At 38.6% G+C, this 18551-nt stretch overlaps 1 protein-coding gene across 1 annotated transcript in view; it reads left to right on the forward strand.

Annotated features, from left to right (window-relative positions):
• Positions 1-10095: 10095 nt before the first annotated feature.
• PSMD9 (proteasome 26S subunit, non-ATPase 9) overlaps positions 10096-18551 on the forward strand; it is a 470946-nt gene continuing 462490 nt past the window's right edge. Inside the window, exon 1 of the mRNA XM_044068612.1 lies at positions 10096-10313. Within this exon, the coding sequence (XP_043924547.1) occupies positions 10194-10313 (120 nt within the window). The 5' untranslated portion in view covers positions 10096-10193. The remainder of the gene's footprint in view (positions 10314-18551) is intronic.

The following is an 18551-nucleotide window of genomic DNA, read 5'->3' on the forward strand; positions in this document are numbered from 1 at the left end:
AGAAAACTTTAACAGGCTTATAATTGCGGTGGTGGTGCTGCAGTAGCGTTGTCGCCTCACAGTAAGACGCTGTCGGGTTCGACTCTCAGCTAGAGTGTCTTCTGCATGGAGGCAACTCGGCACATAAAAATCAACTGCCAATCATTAGCGGACCGGAGTTCCGCTGTGGCGACCCCTAACCAGAAAAAGCCGAAAGACACAACAACATTCTCTAAGGACAAGTTAGATGTCAGCCTGCCTTTCTTCAAATTTCACTCAAAAACCTCAGTGGGATAAAGAGTATTTTCCAGATTTGACCCTTCCATTTGCAACAATCTCTCACAATTTATTAAGCAACTATAAACATCAGAGGAATTCAAGTCTAAACTTAAGGAACACCTTTCAAATGAAACAGCCTGCAATTGCTTCAAATATAATGGTTAATTAATTTGCATAATTCTGCAAACAACTTTTCTTTTGCACTGCAGAGATTTGTATTTCTTTTTTTATTTTCATTTCCTCTCTTATTTAGACTCTACAGATCATAATGTTATATGTATTCTCTTCTTGTATATAATACAACCATTCTTCTTTATACATCAGGATACCCTCTGAGTCCATTCTTAGTGTTTAAACTTGAATCCTTATAAAACTCATGTTTCTGTGCTAAAAGTATCTGAAAATGTGTCAATTTATTCTATGTATGTGTTATCCTAAAATGTATAACAACTTTACTATCTGTGTATTGCATACAACTTAGTTCACTTGTTAACGTTATGGCCTGAGTCATAGTTGAAAAAAGTCTGCCAACCATTTTACTCTGCTGGTTATCAAACTTCAACAAAGAAACAAACAAAAAACAAAGAAAGAAAGAAAGAGAAAGAAAGACATCATGAAAAGCTGGCATTACTTGCTGATGACATAATAGTACATCTGACTAAACCTGAACACAACATCCCTATCCTTTTAAATATACTGAGGAACAATTTTTGGCATACAAGGTAAACAAGGCAAACAGGAGCATTGCAAAGCCAATTGCTGTGAATTGCATGTCTACAAATGAATTAATGAGAAATATCCATACTTCTGGGGGCATAACTGAGTTAATGCTTAGGGATTTTGATAAAAATAGAGACAGACAGGGCAGCAAAGGAGACTTGGGAAGAAACTGTAGAAGATGATAAAAAATGAAGGGTATGGAAAACAATGCTGTTAGATCTTGACCACAAGGAATAAGTGGTTACATTTTTCTTGGTCCAATTTATCATTTATGTGGGTCAAGCTAATGTTTATGAAGCAGAGGAGGGTACCTGGGAAAAGATTAATAGAGAAATTAAGGAGTCTATATGGGAAGGTAAAAGGGCTAAGGTGAAATGGATAAGTTAATCCTTTCGTGTGGATAAGGGAGGGCTAGGAGTGCAGGACCTGAATGAATATTTTCAGGCTAAGATGTGTCTGGTGAACACTTCTTCCTCATACCCCTGCTAATTGTATATACTAACTCTGAGGTCACACTACAGTTGGGAAAGGGCAGGTTTAATTATAGTTAACTTATTGGTAAGTAATTGCTTTGTTCAGCTTCCTTGATGTTGCCAACTATCATCATTTGACGTATAGTTTTACAATGATTTGGCCTTTTGATTAAGTTTTGGTTTGATTGCTAGTGTTCAATGAACAGCTGTTCCATGAACGTGCTGTTCAACGAATAACCATAGTAGACCAGCCTTTTTCTTTTTTTATGAGTTCTCCTGTTTTTAGTACAGTATCTTTTGGCTGTGAAAGTGTATTACTTCTCTGAATTGCATTTCATGTATTATAGTGAGACTGTTCCCAGTGTCAATTTCAGAATTCAAATGCATTCCTTTTAGTTTCATTCTGAGAAAAAAATGGACTAAATTTTCTGTACATTCAGACCTTGCAGTCGACATAAAGGAAATACTTGCTCTGCATTCTGTGTTCCCCTCATCAGTTTGAACATAACATTAGCAGTATAAGTACTAAACTTCCTTTCAGCTCTTTCAAGGTAAGTTTTTTTTTATGTTTATTTTCTTATATCTGTAACTCTTGCTATATGGCCAGTCTTAGTACAGATGTGGCATTTTTCTAGTTTAAGGTTACTACTAATAGTTATGGATTTTTCTCACAAGGCATCTGTGATGCCCCTGCACTGGCCCAGTAATCAAGGAGCCTCAGTCGTCACCCCTGGCAACAGCTATGGGATGTACACACTGGGAGGATGACAAGTACACACTGGGAGGATGACAAGTACACACAGAGTAAAGTCCAATTTCCCTTAACAGCACACAGAGACCACAGTCAATCTGGGGCTAGTTTCTCCCTTTTTCTCCAGATCCCCAATAAGTCTCCCCACTGGCATAGCTACACTGAAACTGAGAGAGAACTTGTATAGCAAAATCATAAAGCAGTCTAATTTCATTTTATTTTCTTGATGTTTTTCAAGTTAACTCTTTTATGTTCTAGTTTCTGTTAACATACATTTGCATAGGTATGTAGTTTATAAGCATTTCTGTTCTAAATCAGCAGGGCATGTTGTGGTTACATTTTAGCTCAGTACATAACATGCAGTTCTGTATAAATTCACAAATGACATATAATTATTTACAAAATTCCAAATACTTGAGCTGGCAATATTTCCTTATATCACAGCACCCATAACATGAATTAGTTTTGATACTTTCTACAACAGAAAAAATGCTTTAGGCATTTTCAGATGTTAAATCAGCTTTAAACAGTCACTTTTTATATGCAGTCATCAGTTTATCAACATACTCTCTTGTACCGTATCATTTGCTGTAATGTCTCTACATGATTGCACTTCTATGTTAATCCTCTCCACTTAACTATGTATGCAATTAGAGATGCACTGTTTTTTAGACAAGAGTCAAAGGTATATTTTTTAGTCATATTTCTCTCCTGTTGCCTGCTGACTATAAATCCTTCCTTCTTTGGGAGCTATTACATAGGCAGCCAACAGACGGTCTGGGGACTAGGCCTATAACCTCACTCCTCCAGTGGCTGATGTGGACACCTGCATCACAAGAGGGACTTTCTGTGCCCTCCCCTGGTGTATACATGATGTGACACACACGCCTATGGGTACAACCATCAGAAGTTTCACATACCAAGGTCAGATCCCCTAGGCCTCCGGTCACTGTTATTATGCAAACAGAGCAATTTGGTCAACCAGAATCACCACTTCCTTCCCCCTAGGATGGGTGAGCTGGCATTTGCTGTTAACATATCACCCTCTCTTGCACCTGAGTCACTGCTAGGTCACAATCAAAGCTTCTTCCCTTCACACCATTGAGTCAGGATCAAAGGCATATCACTGAACTAAGGCTTATGGCTAAAATTAATTTTAAAAGTGTACAAGATGCAGGAGGTTTTTTTTACTTATTATGACAGATTGAATATGATAAGAAGATTTCTCAGCTCCAAACAATCTTGTAAGTATGGTTGTCTTTCCCTTTCCTCTCACTTCATTTTTATCATCCTTGGCAACAAAAAGTCCTCCAACATTTTACATTGTTCCTCCATTGTCTGGAATTTCACAATAAATGCCATCAGCACACCTATGGTTACACTTTACGACTTTTAGTTCCTCCTCCTCAAGATTTGTTGCAAATTGTGGGATTCTTTTAAACCTCAGAAACATTCACATTTTCCAAAACATCATTGACAAAAAATGTCCCTGATTTTGGGCCTTTGTCCCACCATTATTTTTGGCTTTGTCCAGAATTCTTAAGCAAAGAGGTTGAGAGGTATTAGCAGTGTATTTCACACTTGTAAATCCATCAGTGCAATAGTTCATTTATAGTATTTCCTGCATGTAACATTATTAATTTGCATGTACTGGCAGTGATACTGCTTTGCATGCTGGTAGATGACTGCTTCCTCTGTCCCAGTTCACCTTTCCACCAGTTAATTTTCTTAAAAAAAATAAGCATATACTACAGTGGAGAATGACTGTATTTTGTATTGGCTTTTTTTGCTGCACCAGCTGCTTAGTTTCTGCTGGCAATTGGTCTACAGATTTATAGTCCTTTCCTCTTAGTTTATTTTCTTGTAGTGGAAGACTGATAGGCATAACATGACAATGTCACCTGCACATAGCTCTAAACTGTCCCTGATTTCACAGAACGTTCCTGACTTTACCTTATATTTTTGCTCTGTTCCAAATAAAATTTGAATAAAATTAGATTTTTCTGCTAAATCACTGAATGATTACAGCCAGTCAACAATGCAGAGTTTTATCCTTGTTATTCTTTGGAAAATGCATGTTGATAGTCTGCCTCTGGCTATGTTAATGGATTACACTCTAAATCTGTGTTTACTGCACAATTATATTGTTTGGAAATCTCTAAGATTACTTTGACTTATATGCAATGCTTTATTTACTTTTTGACAACTTTACCAATAATGTATAATGCCTTACTTTCCACTTGTCTTTTTAATATGATAATGTTTTTCTGCATGCTATCTGCTCAATGAGGCAGGTCGTGGCTAAAAAGGGTCATGTGACCAGTCCACCCACCTGGTAAACAAACAGTAAATAAAAAAAATGCATGTATACATACATACATAAACACTTGCTGTGTTACTGACTTTTTGAGTGAATTAAAAGTAATACCCATCAACTTTTTTTGTTTAAGAATTCTGGACAAAGCCAAAGCTAATCAGCAACTACTACAAATCTACCAACCCAAAAAAATAGCTGGCAAACTCCTATATAAACACTCCGTCGCCCAAGCCTGGAACAAACTCCCAAGAGACATTTGTTCCATCATTCACCCATCCCACTTTAAAGAAAAACTCAAACTTCATCTACTCAACTCCAAAATATGTCCTTGTCAAGCCCATACTTAAGCTCCCCACAACCCTACTATATACCTTTTCTGTCCCTCCACATACAGCTAATTTCTCCACTATTGTGGATACTTATTAAACTCTACAATCAATACTGTTGGACTTAACTCTTTTTGTAAATATATGAATATATTTTTAGTCTGTAAAAATATTGATATTATATATCATGTGTTTGCATTTCTGCTTTGTCTCTAACGTTCTTGTATAACTGATTTTGACCATATTTTTACTCAAATATTTGATTCTCTGTAAACTGTGTTTTATTGGAGCTTTTCTCCTCGGGTCTCCACTGAAAATGGGCCACAAGCCCAGCTAGACCAACCCAGTTAACAAATGTCAATAAATAAAAACAAATAAATAAAAGGGCCCAAAATCAGGGACAATTTGTAAATACTACTCTAATTCACTTGAAAAATTCATAGCACAACAGGTTTTGCATCAACATCTATTTTACAACAGTAAATATGAAACTGTAATGACTGGCATCATTGACTGACTGTAATCCTTGGTAATACGTAGCTCTAACCCCTTCCTTTCAAAAATATGGAACACTGACTCTCATAATGTGGAAGAAATTGGCAAAATGTGGAATACTTGAGGTCACAGAATGGTTAAAACATGTCATTTTATATTTTTAAAATGTTGTTTTGATGAATTAATATGATTCAGTATTATTTACCATGGATATCAGTTTAAACATTCTTAACACTGAATGTATGATAGACCATTTTTAAGTTGAACTGTAAGAAACATAGACTTTTGAAGATTGAAAATGAAGAACATTCCTTACAACCAAATATCGTATTCATGGGAGACTTTAACTAATTGGAAATTCACACTGCCTGAAATTCAGAGGCACAGCATTTCCTTGAATTTACCATCCTCAGCACCCTGGACCAGATAGTGTGCACTCCAATCAGGGGATCAAGTACACTGGACCTAGTACTTCACAACATGGGAAACCACTGCACCTTCCCCTGTATCAAGTCCTCATTGGTGAGGTCATACCACAAAGGTGTTTCCTTTAAAATAAAACTCAACCTGGAAAACCCAACTAAACCAGTAACGTTTAGGAACTATTCTAAAACAAACTACATCCTGTTAAATAATAGTTTGTCAAAATTCACAGCTCCCCCAAACCCAGACAACACAGCTTCTTATGCAGAATTATTCACAAAAACCCTATACAAACATGTAAATGGCTGCACTGAAGCTGCCACACCAACCACAAGTAAGCCCAAATCTAACACCAAAAACAAACTTCACTGGTGGAATACTTACCTTAACAGGGTATATAACAAAAGAAACAATTTATGGTCAGAATCAGAAAGAGCAACTGTCATGGAGACAAGAGCTCTTTGATTAAACTAAACAACAACAAGGCCAATTATAAGGTCAGGATAGCCTCCTAGAATATGGACAATAAGAATGCCTTCTTCAGCTATGTCAGTAACCTTAAAGATAACACTCAGCAGTGTGCAGAACTGGTCATAAATGGCACAACCTTTACTGACCCGGGTGACATAATGAGTCTACTGGCTAATAAATTTAGTTCTAACTTCATCTCCCATTCTCCTACTAACTCCTGTGAAACCCTTCTAGCATATCACCCAACTATCAACAGGGAACAGGTCCTTGTGGTGCTCACTAACTCCAAAAATTATGCTTCAGTGGGTCCCAACAATATCCTCAGTTGCCTCCTAAATAACTGAAAACATTACCTAACAGGAGCACTTGAGGTACTCTTCAACTACAGCCTCAAAACAGGTTATGGGTAAGGTGAATGGAGGGCCACAACAGTCATCCCTCTTCATAAGGGAGGACCATCAACTGACCCTGGGAACTATAGATCCATCAGTTTGATGAGTCTAATATGCAAAGCCATTTAATGAATTATCATGGAAATGATCAACAAAAGCACTGGCAATCTACAGACACTGGATCCATTCCAGTCTGGAATTGTTAAGGGAGGGTCTTGCCTACTCAACCTGTTAGACGTCTTTGAGAGGGTCACCAAACTATGAATGAGTGGAAAATGGTGCATACTACCTACCTTGACCTGGCCAAGGCATTCTATACAATACCCCACTCAGGTATTATTGACAAGCTCTCATATCGGGGCTTAAATCCCTCTATAACTCAATGGATTGCCTCCTGGCTCACAGATAGGACCAGTGAAGTCAGGATTTGTGAAACCACCTCCACCAGGAGACCATTCACCAGAGGAGTATTTTAGGGCTCTATGTTGGGCCTTTTCCTGTTTGGTATCTACTTCTCTGAAATCAAGGCTAATGTCAAAGACCTCTGGCTCATCGAGTTCACAGATGACTTAAATTAGGATATATCTTAGATTCCTCCCATGGCACAAGCATTGTACAAGAGGGTCTAACACAAACAAATTACTGGTACCGAAGCCACAGATTTAAACTCAAAGTGGAGAAATGCATTATAGTGCCCTGTGGGAAATCATCCACCCAAGCTAATTAGTCCACTGACAAACACCCTTAAGAGTTGACCCAGTAATTAGAGATCTGGGAACATACGTAGGCAGTAGTCTGGCCTTTGACGAACACATAGCCACGATAGTAAGAAAATCATTCTATGTCACCCAATTTATAAGCAAGAGTATTCAGGTCCAAGGAAGTAATAGTGCCACTTTACTCAGCCCTTATCAGACCCATCATTGAGTACAATGCCCCCAATTTGGCATGTACCTAAGCAGGCACTTGCAGCAGTTGGAATGCCCTCAAAGATATCTCACTAGTAGAATTCAGGGTATGAATACCCTGTCCTACATAGATCGTCTTAAGGTCCTATCTCTGTACTCAGTCTCCTACAGATTACTGAGATGTGATCTATGCATGTAAGGCATCCTCAGATCTGACTCTGATGGATCTGTTGCACATCTATGAAACAAACAGCACTAGAAACACTAAATCCAAGGACCTGAACTTCCCCTGTGACATAAATAGAACCAATATGTGTCTCAAATGATCCCCACACAATGGAATATGCTCCCCATCCACATGAAAGAGAGTTCATCTCTGACCTTATTCAAACAAAACTTTGATAATTGAATGGGAAATCACAAATTCACCCCTGGGTGATGAGCCATGGTGGTGCAGTGGTTTGCGTTGTCGCCTCACAGCAAGAGGTTCTCCAGTTTGATTCACGGCTGGAGCACCTTCTGTGTGCAGTCTGCATGTCCTCCCTGCGGTCGAGTGACGTTAAAGACATGCAGGTAGGTGCGAGTGTGAATGGGCGTGCCTTCGTTGAAGGTTGGGTGTTGGGCTAGAAACTCGGCACTGTAAAAATCCACTGCCAATCATGAGTGGACCGGAGTTCCGCTGTTGTGACCCGGCCGACCCCTAACTGGGAAAAGCCGAAAGTCTTTTTCTGGTCCCCATGTCTGTGATGGTCAGAGCTTGACAGTAAGTAACTAACATAGCCTCCCCCCAAACCCTTAGCTACTTCCTTATACCCCACCATATAGACGCCCAGGACAGTCAGGGCAAAACGGGATTGGTTTGCATAGTTTTTATTTATAGGTTCATATGTCATAGGTAGGTACTAGGCTATTGGCCCTAGGACCTATATAAGCCTAGCCAAAAAGGTACCCTGGCTTTCGCCACCCAAGAAAATTATTTTCTTGTGCCCCTGTCAAGCAGAACCACAGAAGTGATCCCCGGGGTGAATTTCCTATTACCCATCCAATCATCAAGATTTTTCTTGAAGAGTGCTAATGAGGAGCTCTGTTTGACATATATGGGAAGTCTCCGGGACAGGAATCAATCCCTCCGGCGTGTTCTGTTTATTGTGGTGACAAGGTTTAGGTCCCTAGAGCGTGTAACTCGGAGGGATTGGAATTTCTTTAAATGGAGCATGTCCAACAGCTCTGGGTTTGACATAGCTTTGTATGTTAGGCAGAGATTGCCTCTGAGTAGTATTTATTTATTGTCATTTGTTAACCGGGTTAGTCCAACTGGGCTTTTGGCCCATTTTCAGTGAAGACCTGAGGAGAAAAGCTCCAGAAAATTGCATAATAGTACATTGATTGCATGCAGAAGTATACAACTAAAATAGCTGAAGGATTTACAAAGCTGTTAATAATAACAAAGTTGAGTACAAACAATAACAAAGTTGAGTAAAGAAGAGAACAATTACAAAGGTGTTAATACATAAAATACATACATGAAGTTCTGTCATCAAATTTTTTTTTTTTTTCAGAATGGTGTGTAGCAAAGTGCGAGACAGGAGAGTCTCCTTAAAATTTGATTTAATTTAGTTAAATTTAAGGCTTATAAAGACTCTGCTGGTCACTAGCCTAGTATGAAACTATAATGAGGTACAGCTGATTGGTATGCAGTAGTTTACCACAAAAATAAATTGTTTGCGTGTGTGAGGGACTAGGGTTACCACCTGTCCCACTTTGTGAGGGACAGTCCCTCTTTGGGCAATTGTGTCCTGCATAAAAACTGAAAAAAAATGGCAAATGTCCTGAGATATTAGGACAAACATATTTCCTAGATTTAATATAATAGTTGCATAAAACAGTTATTCTGTTTCTGAAACACCGAAATGTTATAAGAAACAGAATAGGCAACTAAAATGCTACAAGAATAAGCATTTATTTAAGCAAAAAAGTGAAGTTCTGTCCTTTGTACTGGCCGTGGGTATGTTTTGCCCTGCAAAATTTGACGCTTGTACAAAAAAAGTCCCACTTTGGGCATTTGAAAAGGCAACTAGGGTTGCCACCTTTTCAAATGGCGAAAGTGGGACATTTTCGGGACAAACATCGGATTTTACAGGCCGAGTCCGACACATATCCACGGTCAGTATATAACTTAACTTTTTTGCCTAAATAAAAGCTTATTCTTGTAGCATTTTAGTTGATTATTCCGTTTCTTATAACATTTAGGTATTTTAAATACAGAATAACTGTTTTATGCAACGATTACATAAAGTATAGGAAATAATTTTGTCCTAAAATCTCAGGACATTTGCCATTTTTTAACTTTTTTGTCAGGACACAACTGCCCAGGGACTGTCCCTCGCAAAGTGGGACAGGTGGTAACCCACTGGCAACCCTATGAGGGACTAAACATAGCTATGAGGCAAAATCAACGGCATTTGAGAGGTATATATACACCGTGTTACAAAGTGGCAAGTACCAAACCACGCGTTCGCTAAAACTTGAACGCGGATTAAATTCATGAATTCTGACAAGCGCCTTTTTGTTGAATGCGTTGTCATGCTGTTGATTGCACTAGGTATCCGTAGTTGTAGTTATTACTGTGGAATGTTATCTGTTAACAGGGAAGGAGAACATGTCTGAAGAAACGAGTACGTCCTCTTCTGGTATAACTGTTAAAGATGTCCAAGAACTAGTTAAGAAAAAAGAATTAATTGAAACTCAGATTAAAGCGTATCACGACGTGTTAGACGATGTGAGTTCATTTACAAAGTTTTGGGGCACTGGTATGGGTAAAGTTAGGCCTATATAAACATTTTGTGCTTAAATCATGCTTTGACACATGTGTCAGGCAACTTATACATCAATTGTACGTTTATTTTAGGTAACTAATGCTGAGGGCTAAGATCTTGACAGTCTGTACTGTCTGCCAGTTTGTACATTAAGTTACTCATCAATACGTAGCATAATTTTTCACTGAGATTACAGTAATGTGTTGCTTTTTGCAGGAGAGGCGCATATATACGTTATTTACTCTTGTTTTCAGCCACGAAAACTTGTTTAAGTATGCAATATTTTGCAAGTGGGAGAATTTATGCTTAATTACAACTGTAGGATCGCAATTATTAAGTGCGATAATGCTTTTTCGGCCGTTTGAAACGGATTCTTTTTTTTTTGTTTTTTTTTTTTGCTAACTATAGTTTTGTTCTAGCCAAAATGTAAATACTCAGGCCAATGTACTGAGTGTAGTAAGTGTGAGAATAGCCCTGTTTTTACCTAAACAATATATGGAATAGCATCAGAAATTTTAGCGTTGTTGAGAGTTTTAAGTAGGGAAATTGTATCCCCCCCCACACACACACTTAAAATAGTAGTGAGACTGAGACTGCAAACAAAAAAAGATTACTGAGTATTTCGCTTGATCCCAAACACCACCATTCTAGATGGTATACAGATGTGCATACGTTGTTTGCGTATGTTGGCTGTTATATCCATTATATTGTGTTATTTTTTCAGTTTATTAATTGCTTTTAGTATTGTTTATTTATTGAAAAAACAGAATTGTGGAAATAACTTTCCGTGTAGGGAAAAAGGTTCCGACTGAGTCCAATACCATTTTGGTGTGATTTTTTTTCCATATTGGTATCACTGCAGAAATTATATTTCTGGCAGTTTTTGCAAGGGTTGGGGTGAGGGTTATATGCTGTCCAGCGTTATCCAGTCTTAGCACTCCTTTTTGGAAGCTGAACTGATAAGGCTCAGGGGGGTTTGTATTAGAACATTACCCCACCAGATGCGCAGTAGCAAAAACCGCTCAAAGCTCACCCACTACTCTGTGTTTCCCTGTAATTGCTAGTCTTACTATGAATAAACATGACATACTAAATGTCACCAACTACCATATGGAAAACAGTGTAGTTGAATCTGCGCGCTGCTGGAAGTGCGTGTTATGTATTCTGTATAGCAGCATACACCTAAAGTATTTCTAGTCCTGTGCAGGAATGCATATGGCAGATCTGTTTTACTTGCATTTGGTTTTAATTATTGTTATTTCACATCCAGAATTTATTTGTGGTGCCACTCCCTATATGCCAAAGGATTTTACATGTCATTCTGTTTCTAAATGAGTCCTTACTGTTGAACCGTGTTCTTAAAGTAAGGAGTTTGGTGTGAGTATCTGTAGTTACGCCTTATTTTGATTAAGGTCATGCTTTTGCATGGTCTGCAGATAGTTTTTGTCAGAATGTGATTTTTTTAAATTTTTTTGTAATGTCTGCTTTTCGGGAGACAGTGGATTGCGGTAACTAAGCTAAGACAGGTACAAACCTAGAGCCGTAACGTTTAACTTGCAGTTGTTAACAGTGACACATACCTCTCAATGTGTTAACGCACAAAATCTGAACAAAGCCTAATATAATGGGGGGGGGGGGCAAACTCCCCAAATATAGGGAGGGAGAGAATTTAAGTACTGCCTTTATAAACTTAAACACTTGCTAGCATGACTGGTTTTATGTTCGCTTGCATTTCAGAAGAATGTAAAGTCTGAAACTAAAATATGTGTTCATAGGTAGGTACCAGGCTGTTGGCCCTAGGGCCTATATAAGCCTAGCCAAAAAGATACCCTGGCCTTCGCCACCCAGGAAAATTATTTTCCTGTGCCCCTGTCGAGCAGAGCCACAGAAGTGATCCCCGGGGTGAATTTCCTATTTCCTATCCAATCATCAAGATTTTTCTTGAAGAGTGCTAATCAGGAGCTTTGTTTGACATAGGTAGTCTGTTCCAGAGTATGGGAAGTCTCTGGAACAGGAATCTATCCCTCCAGCATATTCTGTTTATTGTGGTGACAAGGTGTAGGTCCCTACAGCGTGTAGCTCTGAGGGATTGGGATTTCTTTAAGTGGAGCATGTCCAACAGCTCTGGGTTTGACATAGCTTCGTATGTTAGGCAGAGATCGCCTCAGAGTAGGTGATGTGCAGCAGAGTAAAGCTAGAGTTTTTTGAGACGGTCTGCGTAGGGCATCTGTTTGAGGCCATTAACCCTCTTTGTGAGGTATTTCTGTGGCCTTTCCAGTTGTTGTAGATGTCTTGTGAGGTACATACCAAAAGGGGCATTGTACTCTATAATGGGTCTAATGAGCGATGAGTAGAGGGGGAACAATGACCTCTTTTTTTCTGGATGAGAAACCTTTTGTGATGGTGTGCCATGTAGAAGGATTTCCTGACCCCTGTGGTGATGTGATTATTAAAGGAGAGACTACTGTCCACCTGTGTCCCAAGATCTCTTAACACACTTTCGGTGTTAAGTAGACTACCACCTGAGTGTCCCAGACACTCCCCATACCCTGGAATAAACTACCTATCTATATCAAACAAAGCTCCTCATTAGTACTCTTCAAGAAAAATCTTGATGATTGGATGGGAAATAGGAAATTCTTCCCAGGGATCACTTCTGTGGCTCTGCTCGACAGTGGCACAGGAAAATAATTTTCTTGGGTGGCAAAAGCCAGGGTACCTTTTTGGCTGGGCTTGTATTGGCCCTAGGGACGATAGCCTAGTACCTACCTATGAACCTATAAATAGATCTGTTTGTAACAACTTTCAGAAATATTTTAAGAAAAGTTAATGAACATGGGATTGCCTTTAAAAATAAAGTTGGCTGTCATTGTATTAGATAACAAATGGGACTTGTTTAAACACTTAGAAGGCTATGGTTCGAATGATGCCTCTTGTCTGGTATTAAGAGATGGTTCTGGGCATATAACTGACCCACCCCCCAAGGTTTTGGCTAATTTGTTTGTTGATTTTTTTGTAGATACCCCACAATTTGTATAAATTTCCTTCTTCTATCAAGCTTAGCAGGTAGTAGTTCTTCATTAATGGAAGAACATATGAAACTGTCTTTTGATTGTATTAAAAAGAACTCTGCGGCTGGGCAACGTGGATTGAATGTCTTCTTTTTGAGAGGTATAAGTGATTGTACCATTGGATAGATTATTTGTTTCAGAAAACTGTAACTGACGACTCTGTTCCAAAAATATGGAAAAAGGCCATGGTTATTCCAACATGTAAAAATCACAATGGTTATACTGTTGGTGATTATAGACAGATTAGTTTGATGTGTATTCTGGGAAGGTGAGGGGGCACTAAGGCTATACTTTAAACATATTTTGTCCCATGTTCTGTTTTCATATATTAGGTAGGACAGAGATGAATGCTTTTGTAAAGAAAGTATAAATTATTTATTTATTTATTTACATTTGTTTACTGGGAAATCTGACTGGACCAGAAGCCCATTTTCAGGGGAGGCCCGGGGAGAAAGGCTCCAAAGAAATATAAGCAAAATACAATAATTAAGATAGTACAATAGTGTACATACAGTAAGACTGAGAATACAAATCGTCTAGTTAGTCTGTGCAAAGTTGTATTCAATACAGGTTTCTAGTAGATTCAGGTTCTGAAAGAAAAACACACAAACATTTCAGTGAAGATCATTGTGAGAAAACATTAGCACTGTGTACATATTAAATAGTTATGAACAAATGAGATTTCTTTTATTTATATATTTTTTGAGTAGTAGTAAACACTGAGGAGAGGGAGAAAATGAGGTAAGGAGTGGACAGTTGTTGAGAGAGTTATTTATTTATTTGACATTTGTTGACCAGGAATGTCTGACTGAGCTTGTGCCCTTTTTCAGCAGAGGCCTGGGGAGAAAAGCTCCACAAAGTATTACATACACCATAAAAATGTTTACAAACAATACAGTATGCACGAGGTAATATAAACATGCATAATAATGCTTGGATTCCCAATTGTAGCATGATAGTTTAAAGGTGTTATCTACAAAAAAAGGCAATAGAGACCACGGTGGTGCAGCGGTTAGTGTTGTTGCCTCACAGTAAGAGGTTCTCCGGGTCGATTCTCTGCTGGATCGCCTTCTGTGTAGAGTCTGCATGTCCTCCCCATGGTCGAGTGATGTTGCAGGTAGGTGCGTGCGTGAATGGGTGTGCCTTCATTGAAAGTTGGGAGTCGAGCTGGCACTTTGGCACCGTAAAAATCTACTGCCAATCATAAGCGGACTGGCATTCCGCTGTGGTGACCCCTAACCGGGAAAAGCCGAAAGATCCCGAAAGACATGTCTATCTACAAAAAAGACAATAAAACAACATGTTAGTCATTCCAGTACATAAGGACTTCACCGCATAGAAGGGAAGTAATGACAATTAACTCAGAGTTTAAGAAATAAAGAGTACAGAAGTACTGTACATCAAATCTTAGTTGTTACAGGCAACAGCATGTGCATCATTAATCCGAAGCAGAGAGGAAGTTGACAGAGAGAGAGAGTAGCACACCTCTCACGTGTTCCTCATTTGGAGTCTTAAAAAGTACAAGTTCCTCAAAGTTCCACACTGAGAGGGTCTGTCACACATTCAGAGTTAGGAATTTTTTAAGTGAAGTCTATGTTAAATAGAAATTTAAATTAAAAGATCTTTATAAGTAAAAGCAGAATATTTTAACCAGCCTGTGACCTTAGAGTTGTTAGTAAGCCATTAGAATGTGTTCCACATTTTGTCCATTTGTTCCACATTATGAGGACTAGTGTTCCTCGTTTTGGAGATGGAAGGTTGAGAGCTATCGAGAGCAGGTGATAGAAAAAGTAAAGTATCAAGAGAAAAAAAGGGGGGTGGCTATGGGTAAAAGAGGGAAAATTCTTTATTTATTTTTTTTAATTTGTAAATGGAGGAGAGCAGTAGCAGTTAGCTTACTCCCCTTTCTCAGATTTCACTTGATTCTAAGTGGGAAAAGAAGGGAGGGAGGTAAACATGATTAGTGGAGAAATTAAGTGAAAAGGGCATTAGGAGTTAAGAATTCTGTAGCGAGAATTACATATGAATTAAGACTGGGATGTATGGAGAGAGGGTCAGGTGATTAGGTTCACAGTGGTTGTGTCAAGAAGCAAGTCCAGGTATTTGTAAAGTGGACTTTTAGGGAAATTTTTAAATGGTTTATAGAGATCTTGTCAGCCAGGTTTGGTGCAAGAGCAATGTAATTTCTTGGATAGATGTTCAAATAGTAGTTGTTTGAAATTGGTAGATTCAGGTGTGTTTTCGAGGGTGTGGTGTAGCGGCTTCCATACTTTGGCTATTTGATTTGAGAATAGGGCTTTACCGTGAGTGTTGTTAGCTTTGATTACTGTGAGAAAGTTTCTGTCTGCAGATCTTAGAGTTCATGGGCATGAGTAGGGAACAACAAGTTCCTTGAGGGATGGGCAACTGTCGGGATGGATGATGATATTGTGTGTGAATTTAAGTTGATAAAGATGGAGAATGTTAGGTAGCTCAAGCCAATTTAATTTATATAGAGCAATATAATGGTGGGTTTGGTGGGGAAGGCTGGCATTTTGTTGTAGCAAGTTTCCAATTTGGTTAAGATTGATTTTGTTTTTTAAGTTGGTAAAGAGGGGGAAAGCATATAGGAGCATAGAGAGGAGGAAGCTTCTGGATGTGGCTAGTCTGGTATTGTCAGTGAGAAATGGCTTGCTTCTGTACAGTGAGCTAAGTTTAATGTGGACTTTCTTAATTGTGATATGTATGCATTGGCCAAATCTGAGTTTGTTGTCGATTGGCGTTGTATGCTCAACTGGTTGGGTGACTGTGTTGTTTGCTGAGAGAATGGTGAAAGGAGGTGTGGTTGGTGATTGTTTGCTACTGGTAAATAGCATTGTCTTTTTAGGGTTGAGGATTAGTTGTGATTTACCTAGATATGTTTCTATGTCATTAAAAGCTTGTTGGGCTACTATGTGGAGGTCTGGTAAGGTATCTGCTGAGCAGATTAAAGTTGAATCATCTGCATACTGAGCTACTTTAGCATGTGTTGTGGATGAGGCTAGATCATTGGAGAAGATGATGAAAAGAAGGGGTCCTAGTATGGACCCATGGGGGACTCCGACCAAGATAGGCAGAAGTGGTGAGAGTTCTGATTTCCATTGTACTGCTTGTCTTTCAGAAAGATAGCTTAGGAGCCAGGAGAAGGAAGTCTTTGATAGGTTTAGTGAGGTAAGAGTACTAAGGAGTTTCTGATGGGAGACAGTGTCGAATGCTTTTGACATGTCTCGGAAGATTGATGCTACTTGCTGGTTTGAATTTCTCAGTTGGTTGATGGTGTTAGAGAAATTAATTAGGGCTGTGGTGGTGTGTTTCGGTTTGAAACTGTGTTAGGAAGGGGAGAGAAGGTTGTGAGATAATGGGTATTGTAGTAATTGAGTGTGAATACATTTTTCCAGAATTTTGACACAGGCGGAAAGGATGGCTATGGGTCTGTAATTGTTTAATTCTGTTGATGTTCCCCTGTTATGAAGAGAAGTGATTATAGGACATTTTCCATAATTTTGGGACATACTGTTCTGCTATAGGCGTATTTACCAGAATGGAGATGAGCAGAGCTATGGCATCAGCTGAAAGTTTGAGGAACCCTTTCGGAAGTTGGTCTGCTGGTAAGGAAGAAGGTTTCATTTTTTTTCAGCATTGTTCTTATGGTGTTAGTTGGGACAAGTTTGAGGTCAAAAGAGTTTAGTTTCCACATTAGGTGGAAGAGACAATGGGGGGATTGGCCCCCCTCACAGAAGAGTCCAAAGAAAAACAATCAGTATGAGAAGTGGAAGTCTATGAGCTGTAAGGTAAGTGAAAGCAAGTAAGAGGTAGAGGCAGAAAGGTAGGAGCGTAAGTAGGTAATTGCAGAAACAGTACTTTTATGGCCTTGGTGTGTAAGTAAAACAAAGGAAGGCAAATCTGTCTGGGGATAAAATACACCAAGCAATTAGTGCTAGCCTTACTTTACAAGTATGCAGTGGGGAGGCAGATTTATTTGGGACAAGATATAGCAAGTATATTGTTAGTTGTGCCACCCAGTGGCGAGAGACAAAGCGGTAGTTGCCTGGGGTGCTTGGGGGGGGGGGGGTCCTTGCAGGTGTGCACGCTGGCCAAAACAGTGCTTTAAAAAAATAACTAGTAAAAGTAACACATTTGCTATAAAAAGAAATGTAAATAACCAGTCACAATGTTTAAAACGTAACTATTAAGGACCAATTCTGCTAATAACAAGAACTGTAAAGATCCAGTCACCTATGCAGACTTGTCTGGTAGGTATATAAATTGATCGGTGGATCAGAAAAATAGAGTTAAGATTACAAATTCTCAAAATATGTTTGTTTTAAATGTGGTGTTCCCCAGGGGTCACTGTGTGGCTTCTGTTTGGGTTGCTTATGAGTGATTGTCCAATATATAAACAAATTTGTTTAAGTAAATATGTTGCCAATTTAAAGGTTGGAGGTATAATAACAAATTCAGTATGTCATCAATGTTTGCAAAACTATCTGGATAAGGTTAACTACATGAGTACAGCATAAGGGTATAAAAATTCAATAATTGTTCACTTGTTCATTTTGGTGTCACTAATGGATAATTATTTGCCATTATGTTAAACATAAAATGACACGACAAAGGCTGCAGTCTCCAAGTCAAAAAACTTTTTACCAGTGCATATAACACAAGCGCTTTCACTGGTTTGCTTCATCAGGTGTAATAAAAACACACACCTTAAATACGCCTCCTTGTCACATGTTAAAAATCAATTAGCATTCATTTCAAAAATATTTAAAGGTAAACTATAAAAAAAAAATATAACAAGCATCATCAAATTAAAATCATAAACATATATTAAAACTTTTAATACATATGCACAGTTTATTCATATAATATAATATTTCATCTCCTAATGGGTCTGGACTTTAATTTAGGTCTGATGGGGATGCATTCACTTAACCCATTCCCTGCATCACCCCTCATCCTAACTATCCATGTGGATTCAAGTTCCTCTGCTCTCTGACATACACCCCCCCGCCTAACATTCTCATATACCCTGCCTATAGCTAAAAATTTGTTACATACATCTGTATTTAAAACATGCTTCGCAAGGGCATTAGTTTTACTTCTCTTACT

The sequence above is a fragment of the Protopterus annectens genome, chromosome 4.part0, assembly GCF_019279795.1.
Source record: "Protopterus annectens isolate FY-2018-M chromosome 4.part0, PAN1.0, whole genome shotgun sequence".
Classification (NCBI taxonomy): Eukaryota; Metazoa; Chordata; order Ceratodontiformes; family Protopteridae; genus Protopterus; species Protopterus annectens.